This window comes from Pezoporus occidentalis, unplaced genomic scaffold, assembly GCF_034315485.1.
Source record: "Pezoporus occidentalis ecotype Australia unplaced genomic scaffold, CSIRO_AGI_Poc_V1 ctg359, whole genome shotgun sequence".
NCBI lineage: Eukaryota > Metazoa > Chordata > Aves > Psittaciformes > Psittacidae > Pezoporus > Pezoporus occidentalis.
Window position 1 is genome coordinate 227,225 of NW_026915581.1, and position 9,984 is coordinate 237,208.

Genomic DNA, 9,984 nt, shown 5'->3' on the forward strand with positions numbered 1-9,984 from the left:
AAAAAGATTTTTTTCATATATATCGTGGTCCTTAACACCAATAAAGTGTAACTTAAGTGATAACTGGTTCAAAGGGAACACAAGTAAAATCCAAAATAGAAGACTAAATAATGTGATTCCATTTGCATACATATTTTATTGTTACAACATAATTAAGGAATGTTGTATCTTTTAAAAATAAGTATTCTATATTGCAGCAGTACCTGATTGAAAATAGCCTACTGAATTTTGCTTCTTTTTAAAAGATGTTGCTCAAGTGTTCTAGCATTCCTCTGTTTTCTTCCAAAGCATGACTGATGGGCTTGGAAATTACAACTGAATGCCAAGTTTTTAACTCTGGTGCTCTTAAAGACCCTTTTTCTGTCACGCACTATGAAAAACGTATTTAAAAAAAAAAAAAAATCAGATAACCAAGGAAAAAAAATCCAAACCAGCAGAGGAAATGGAACAGAGCTAGACAATGGATTTGGCAAGATTAGGCCAAGGAGGCAAAGGAAGGAATGAGAGACTGGTAGGGAGGCTAAAAAGAATAAACAATACAGCAAGAATGGAGGGAAAGGGAAGGAAGAAGTAGGAATCAAGACTAAGGGCAGCTGATGCACTGAAGAATAAAGAGCAAGTTGGGAAAAGCCTGAAACTGGACATGGAAAATGGGGATTAGGGCTTAAAAAAAAAAATGTAACTAGTTTAACAAGGCGATTGGGAAAACAAGCTGTAAAGGGAGATCACACAATCAGATTTAGCCAATCTGACAGTGGGCTGTTCTCAGACATTGTGACCATTAATCCCACTCTGGTTACGTATCTACTGCCTTAGATCAGCCACAAACACTGTTTGCAGGACAAGACAAACTGGAAAAAAATTAATTTGAAGGGGCTGGGGAAGGGCAAGGTGGGCAAGGCTGTCAGGTATTTAGAAAAGTAGTCAGGGTCAACCCACTGAGACAATGTCAGCAGATGGTACATGCAAACAGAGCTAAGGAGAAAGAAAGAACTGATTGCTTCATTGCAAAGCCTTAATTCATTTTACATCCCTCATGAAAACTTATGTTTACTTATTAATACCAGCATAATGTGGAAAAGGACCAGGGTAGTGAAGAGACAGGGACAAGGGAGCAGTGCTCAAGCCAGGATGAAATAAGGTCTCCCACTACTTCAATGCATTCCTTTCCAGTAAGACTATTACGTTCCAAGACACTTCTGCTGTCAGAAAAAGCTCATAAAAAAAAAAAACCAAAAAAACAAAACACAACAAAACAGGGTAATTTCCTTTTCTAAACCCTATTTCTTGAAAGCAGTCAACTACTGTTCTCAGTTATACCACCAGCTTTAGTGTATCTGTATGGAAATTCCAAAGCTTCAGCTTTCAGCACAGACTAATGAAACCTGAGCTAACTGAATAGACCTTTCTTTTCACCCATTCATTTGCCTTCCTTCTCCCTCCCAAAGTCTAAAAATAATTTAAAACAACAGAAATCGCTTAGAGAGTAGGATTAAGTCAACCCAATAATAATTAGATACAAAAGATTTGTTCTCAGAGAGATCTGCTAGTAGATTTCAAAGTAGAATACTGGAGACAAATAATTTGATCATTATTCCTTCTGTGTAACAACCTCCAGAAAACAATCAAGAAGCAGCATTCGGTCACATGCTTTTAGTATGCACATTTTCATATGCCATTGCACAAACACAATACTCCAAGTTTTTAAACTATATTTTGCTGCTTTGAAAATATCAGTAAAACAAATCCTGATGCAAAGAAAAGAAACTGAATGGTGAGCAGAGAATTAGAAACAGGCAAGTACTGCAAAGTGGTTCTGGACATACACTTTTAGCCATTAGTCATCCACATTGCACATCTACATCTCACAGACACATCTGAGAAGCAATTAACATGTTTATTTCATAAATTAAAATATGATAGCTGAGATTATCTTCTTCTACCTTTCTCTGAACCAAACAATTTCAAACAGCTAAAACACGTGATAATCCTAAAATTCTTTCCATTTAACATGCATTTGTAACAGTCATTTCCAGCCTTAAAAATCATATGCATTTCAGCTTCTCTCCAAAAGGATACAGACAAGGACTATGAGTTTAGGTTGGGCTAACAGAACATTATCAAACAAAGAAACTGGCTGACAGCAATTTACATGACAACTCAGTATTGCCTTTAGTATCAAATATTCCATACAATAACTTTATTAAAAAAAAACAAAAAACAACAAACCTCCACCTTACCTCAACACAAATTTGTCCAAATCTCCATTTCCCCTAGGCTCCATTATAATACTGAGATCAGTAATAGCAGCAGATACATTTCCTTTGTTCTAGATAAGGAACAACACAGTATGTTAGAAATTTCTCTAGCATGGAGAAATAAAGGTATCTATTTGTATATAAAATAAAAATATATGCAAATGCTACCAAGTAATACAATCCTTAAAATGGCATTTTTTTTAAGCTACAGCTTATATGTGCGGACAATTTCTTTCATTTCAACAGCATCAATATTATTCATGCAATAAGGTTTTGGAATAATAGCTGAACTTGTCAGCATTGAGAAAATATAAAAAAGGTCTTCCTTTATATCTGGTATAAAAGAGCTTCATCTAATTCCTTTCCTATCACTTCCACTTCTTTAAGATTCTAATTTTCCAGCAAAATCCCTGTCACATATACCAGAAAATGAAAATATAAGGTTTCATCTGAAAGCCATAATAATGCTACCCTAAATTTGAAAAAATAAAATAAAAATTAAAAAATCCTGTTAGTTTTCCTTTTATTTTTTATTTTAAAGCCTGTAGTTTTGCCCCAAATTCCATGTTTTTACAGTAATAACTATTATTTGGGGATATGTGCGTGACAGTAAAAATAAAATGTTTCTAAATATTTAACAGCCTACCAAAATAAAATAAAGACATTCATATAGTAGAAATGAAGCCACAAAAAACTTAATTATTGTTTCTACACATTCTTGAAGACACCAGAGTAACAGGTTAGATAACAGTGAATGAAACAGTTTACAATAATGGCTTGAAGACTATAGCAAATGCTTCACTTTCTACTGGAGACATTGTACTTTATTTTTCTTATACCCAGTCACCACAAGCAAATGGGAATGGCAACGGAAACTAAGTAGACAAGCAGGATATGAAAACATATATAGCAATCTTCATCACTGACATGGACAGTGGGATTGAGTGCGCACTCAGCAAGTTTGATGATGACACCAAGCTGTGTGGTTCGGTTGATATGCTGGAGTTAAGGAATGCCACCCGGAGGGACCTCAACACGCTTGTGAGGTGGGCTGATGCCAACCTCATGAAGTTTAACCATGCCAAGTGCAAGGTCCTACACCTGGGTTGGAGCAATCCCAGGCACAGCTACAGGTTGGGCAGAGAAGAGATTCAGAGCAGCCCTGCGGAGAAGGACTTGGGAGTGTTGGCTGATGAGAAAATGAACATGAGTCAGCTTCAGTGTGCGCTTGCAGCCCAGAAAGCCAACCATATCATGGACTGCATCAAAAGCAGCGTGACCAGCGGGTCAAAGGAGGTGATCCGGCCCCTCTGCTCTTGTGAGACCTCACCTGGAGTACTGTGTGCAGTTCTGGTGCCCTCAACATAAAAAGGACATGGAACTGTTGGAACAAGTCCAGAGAAGGGCCACGAGGATGATCAGGGGACTGGAGCACCTCCTGTATGAGGACAGGCTGAGGAAGTTGGGACTGTTCAGCCTGGAGAAGAGAAGGCTGCGTGGAGACCTCAGAGCAGCCTTCCAGTATCTTCCAGTATCTGAAGGGCCTGTAGGTATGCTGGGGAGGGACTCTTCATTAGGGACTGTAGTGACAGGACAAGGGGTAATGGGTTAAAACTTAAACAGGGGAAGTTTAGATTGGATATAAGGAGGAAATTCTTTCCTGTTAGGGTGGTGAGACACTGGAATGGGTTGCCCAGGGAGGTTGTGAATGCTCCATCCCTGGCAGTGTTCAAGACCAGGTTGGACAAAGCCTTGTGTGAGATGGTTTAGTGTGAGGCATCCCTGCCCATGGCAGGGGGGGTGGAACTAGACGATCTTAAGGTCCTTTCCAACCCTAACTATTCTATGATTCTATGATCCTATGATTCCATGATTCTGTGAATCCCTAGTACTGGTTGGACAGGAATGCTGCTAACACTGCCATCACTAAGAAAAAGGAAAAAGCAAAGCTAAACACTACGAAGTTTAGTGGATTGAGTAAGTAACATCAGAAAAAATCATTTTAAATTTTGAGCAAAAAGTTCAACACATGCATGGAGTTATAGAAAAGTTGCTAGTAGCCAACAGACTAACACACTACCTTCTGAATAAACTGGCTTTCCAATAAGCAGGTCAAATGATAAGATTCAAAAGGAAAGCGCTTAAGCAGGAAGCAACTCTTACTTGAACAATTACTTTCTCAAGGGGTTTATACACGTTTTGGCAGATTTTCAAACAAATTGTATATGTCCTCTCCTAATACCTAAGGACAGTATGAGAGGAAAATAAATAAAACAATGCTTTTGCATTAGCCCGCTTTCCTCATTCACATTTTGATCTTTGTAAACATTCACCTATGCACAACGGTGAGCAGACAGGAGCTTCTTAGTTTGCACTCAAAGCTGGCAAAACACTAGTTTTCTTGCAAAGATAAACTACACATTAATCTGACTGTGCCAAAACTGTACATCTCAGCTGGTTCTTTAGTATGTCAGGCAGTCAAGGACCAGTACTACAGTAATACAGACACAATCTCAACCATTTAAAGCTAGTCAGAGTGAACTCTGATCTGCACACCATTCTTTATACAACTGTATCCTGGAATACAGCTTTTAATGTGAATGACATTTAACAATTTAAGATCAAATTAGAGAATTATCCTTTCTCTTCTGCCGCATACTAATGTGTTTGTTACCTACTAAGCATTTAAAAAAAAAAAAAAACAAACACAAAAGCTGTCATCTTTTATTTCTTAAGATGGGTGAAACTACCTGCAACCTTACACTAGCTTGCCGACACTGATCTCAGTACAGGTTGTTTTGAATACAACCATTAATGCCATTATTTTTGAAAACATGTCTCTCCATTTTTATACACAAGAAGAGGCACTGAAAAAAATTTTCAGGTCCTAGTCTGGCCTGAAGTCACAACTTTACTGAGAGCTATGGAGGCAGACTCCTGCACCCACAGAGGACCTACTGATCTGAAGTGTTTTTTTTCTAAATATATACGCTTGGTATTCTACATGCCCCCTACTCCAGCATACGCCATCAGCGCTGAAATACTACAAGTTCCAGGTACTACCTAGACAAGTGCTGCCATCAAGTGGTGCAATAGATTTAAGCAGCACCAATGTACCTCTGAATTTACATCCAGTAAATTTACATCATCCGATCTAGATTGACAGTAAAAGATGTCATCACTCTGCAGGAGCATACAGGTGAGATATAAATATCAATCTAACCAAGTAGCATGATTGATGTGAGCTATTTCCATGCTCAAATCTAAATACAGTTTTATACGAGAACATGGTAAAATAATATCACAAGTTTCAAGTCATTCATGGACTTAAGAGATTGCAAAATAACCTCATTCATCTTATGCCATCCACATGTGACTATTTAAATATTAATATCCTAAATTCATATTATGGCTTTTCTTAAGATTAGAAAGGACAGCTTTACACAGCAAGGCAGCTTTTAATACTATTAAGTTCAATCACATTCAATTTAAAAAATACCTTTAAAGCTGAGCTGAAAACCAAGTTTTCAGGAGAAGAAAATTTCCTGATGTCAAAAATACTATTAAAAATTAGGGTATATTATAAGAATTCGGGATAGCAGCTGTTTTCCACTGCTATCATTTCGAATTCTGTCCTAAGAATAGATTATCATGAAAGAGCTTCCCTGCAAAAAAAAAAAAAAAATCTGTATTTAGTGCAACTTCTGTGCAGTCCTGTAATGTAATGGCTACCGACACTAACCAAGCAAATTACAAGTATAACTGAAGCAAAGAAAAAATTTTCAAGTTTGTAGTGTTTAAGCTTTTCCTCAGTTTCCTCAAGAGAGGTAAGGTTTGAAATTTTCCAGTCTCTAGAACAAGATACCTGACTGCAGAATGTGCTGGGGGGAGATCAGAGACAGCTGTGGGATGAAAGCCATACTGGGTCAGGACAAGGCAGCAGCAGGTATTTGGCAGAGTTAGTGGAAATCCAGTGCTGTTCAGGGCTTTACTTCAATGTTAGACTGCAACAGCATCCGGCAGGGTGCATGTTTTGGGAAGAAAGGGTGATTTGGACTTGGCAGTGTTAGGTTTATGGTTGGAAGGTCTTTTCCAGCCTAAATGATTCTGTGATAAGGATTTCACAACTGAATGCTGAACCTGACCTTCAGAACTATTTTGCTTGAATGCACATGGAATTCAAAAGTTGGGTCCAGCTGCTTCAGGTTGAAAGCAACCTGAAAAGCAACTGAGGCTTTGGTTAAGGAGACTCGGGCAATCAAAATGACAAAATACCATTTTCAGATAGAAAAGGAACTATTGACACTAGTCCATTTGAAGTTCTGGTTGGTTGCTTGGTGGTTGTTGGGACTTTAGGTGTTCATTGATCCTTACCTGCATTTCAAGAAGCTGGAATTCCAATTGAAAAGACAAGGAGCAGCAATTCCCTGATAATCTGTGCTTCCTCACCATTTTGTTTCTAGCTGTTGTAAAACAAAGTTAATACTTGATCAGATTTCCAATACAACAACTATTGCATCTCTTCCATTAGTCATAGTACCAACTGATAACATCCATCACATAAAGAAATCAAGTTAAACATGTTTAAAGAAACCAAATCTAACTTTACAGTAGTCTTTCACTCTCCCACTATGGAAAGTACTATATTTACTCAAAAACTACTTGGCAGTAGAGAAAATTCTACAGTATTTCAAAATAATTGTCTTTCTGCTAACATTGAAAGTAGAATTACAACATGCATTTTCAAATGTAATGAACAGAAACAGTATGCTCAATATAGCACCAGAAAAGGGCACAAAAATGCTTACTCCTTTCCAGTGTTTTCTTGGAATGACCTGTAAACTGAATACCAGTAAGTTTCATTAAAAATGAGAGACGTGTTTCTAGACTTTCAAGTTCAGCTTTCAGGTCTGTTGCAGATTCATGTCCCTCAGATTCTCCCCAAAGTTCACTTTGGAATGATTTTCTAGAATTGAGGAAAAAAAAAATAAAATAATCAATAGGGCAAAAGACCAAGACATAAGAAAATGTTTTGTCACATCAGTACAGCAATACAATTTAAAAAAAAAAGCACTTCTAACATGATCTGACTGTTTTCTGACCAAGATCAGTTTTCAATAAGCCACATTTCAGATGGATCACATTACTAGGAACAGTAAACTATCTTAACTTTCATAAATAGTTATGTGTCCTATCATACAGACATAGCCTTTATTGTAAATCTTGAGATACAAGTATCTATTTTAAGGAATGCACAACAAAAACGAGCTGTGATGTCTTTACTGCCTAAATTACTTATTTTAGATATGGAGTGTATATTTACTGTAGATTATCAGTTAAATAATGGAAATAAAAAGGCAAACATGGCATTTTCTTAGGATACGTCTAGTCACACCTGTCCATCTCCCCAGTTCCAATCCCCATCTTCCCACCCTTTTTTTTTTAATTAAATTGGCATTGAGCTGTTTCACAGTGCATAATGGAAAACATGGCCTTTGCAGACAACAACTTTGCAAGGCCTGCACAGCAATGTACCTGATGTCATGATCTGACCACTAAAATTGCCTTTCAGAAAACAAACAACAAAACCCTAAACCCCCACAAACTACCAACAGAAGACAGTAAAGAGAGATCAACTATTTATTACTTGTGATCTTTTACCATATGTAGGACATGATCTAAACAAGATAAGCACTATAAAAATAACAGAAGGAAAGTCCTAAGAGAAGCAAAAGCTTATCCTAAATAATTTTGACAAAGAAACATTAATCCAACATGTGAGAAAAAAAAGCTTACATTGACATTAATATCTCCTCATCAGAAAAAAAGGTGGATTCCTGTTGGCTATCTTCATACTTTTCAGCCAATAGTTCAATTTCCACTTTCAGTGACTGGATTTCATCTTCATAAACTTGACAAACATCACTGTCCATTTTTCAGAATCAATGTTACTAGATAAAACAAAATAAATGTCCTAGAAGAAAATAATCCATATTCAAAATAATTTTTTGTCCAATGAATTAAGAAACTCAAATATAACATTAGACAATTGTTTTTCCCACCCCTCTACTTGAGTCAACTCTATTATTTTATGAATTTAGAGAACTGAAGAATTGTTAAATACAGTTTTTAAATATCCCAGGTAGCTTCAACAAGTACAATAATTTATACCCTCATAAAGAATTCTAAGGTGTCAAAACACTGCTGCCTACGCTAGAAGATAACACAAACATATAAACCTTGATCCTCAGCAACCACATTTGACAGAAATTGTACCACCAACTTGAAAACAGAATTAGGCTTGCAGTAAAACTCTGCTCTTAACACTACACTACAGCACTCTGCAATCAGTGTAACTCTTACTTAAAGCCTAGAAAGCCCACTTAGAAAGACACATTACAAGACCAAAAAAACCACTTGTTCCATAATTCTGAATGCAAAAAAGTTCCTTAAAAAAATGGTAGCTCACTCTAAAAGCATCATGAACCGGAAAGATTCCACCTCCAGTGGATACAGGCAGCTACTACGTAGCAGCAAGACTGTGAAAATGAACATATTTCTGACTTCACCTAAAAGAAACAAGAAAAAGTTTCCTCCAACATAGACAGCAATTGTGATAAAAATGTAGCTTGGTTGCATTAGTTTCTCAAAGAATTCATTGAGTCCAAATGTAATTAGTAAGCCAATTCGAAGTCACAGATCACTGCATAGCTTCTAAATACAGAAGTTAAATCAGGAATCTAAAATCGTCACAGACTCTTTAAGAACCTTTTTAACTAACCACAACTTCATCCAGGAGCATATCCAGGTGGTTTAAATTAACAGAGCAAGCAGCTGGACTGCAAATAAAAAACAGTCCTAAGATGCTACAGAAACAGAATCCAGCTTTGACCACTTCACCTAATGATGCATCTGATTAAATGAAGCACACCTGCTCCTACTAACACAACAGCATAATCTGTCTTTCAAGTAAACAGCAATAAAGAGACACAAACAAACAGCTACATTTAATTAATAATTGAAGACAAACCTAAATTTTAAGAAAAAAAATAAAATCTAATTTTCAGCCTACACATAACGCATTCAAAGGCCTGTGGAAAATGTTGTGCAACTCCATACCAATGTACCTTTCACCTAGGAAAAAAAACCTCAAAAGAAAAAAAAGGAAGGAAAAAAAAAAGGAAGGAAAAAAAAAGGAAGAAAAAAAAAGGAAGGAAAAAAAAAGGAAGGAAAAAAAAAGGAAGAAAAAAAAAGGAAAAAAAAAAAAGAAAAAAAAAAAGGAAGAAAAAAAAAGGAAGAAAAAAAAAGGAAGAAAAAAAAAGGAAGAAAAAAAAAGGAAGAAAAAAAAAGGAAGAAAAAAAAAGGAAGAAAAAAAAAGGAAGAAAAAGAAGGAAGAAAAAGAAGGAAGAAAAAGAAGGAATCTAGTTTTACATGTGGCTTTAAACAACTGTATTTGTAAGATCCACACTAAATGGTTCAACAAAAATACATGGGGGGGGGGGGGGGGGGAACAGGATTTTGTTGGTTTAGGTCATAAGAAACAGCACCTGAATAACACATATAAGAAAACATGACAAATGTTTAAATTTAAAATATGCTCATTTAATAAAGCATATACAATTAGAGAACCACTGACATTGTAACTGCCTCTGAAACTTTAAAGCAACCTTTTGCAACGTGTGAGTACAAACAATATCCATGGGGACACGAAATGGAAGCTCAAAAC

At 36.4% G+C, this 9,984-nt stretch overlaps 1 protein-coding gene across 2 annotated transcripts in view; it reads right to left on the reverse strand.

Moving 5' to 3' along the window:
- The window catches only part of CENPP (centromere protein P), a 140,038-nt gene extending 131,806 nt beyond the window's left edge, over positions 1-8,232 (reverse strand). For both annotated transcript variants that reach the window (XM_062630681.1, XM_062630682.1), the window contains exons 1-4: positions 8,055-8,232; positions 7,067-7,224; positions 6,633-6,721; positions 2,241-2,329 (exon numbers count right to left, since the gene is read on the reverse strand). In XM_062630681.1, coding sequence (XP_062486665.1) covers positions 2,241-2,329; positions 6,633-6,721; positions 7,067-7,224; positions 8,055-8,191 — 473 coding nt within the window. In that variant the 5' untranslated portion in view covers positions 8,192-8,232. The remainder of the gene's footprint in view (positions 1-2,240; positions 2,330-6,632; positions 6,722-7,066; positions 7,225-8,054) is intronic.
- Between the last annotated feature and the right edge of the window lie 1,752 nt (positions 8,233-9,984).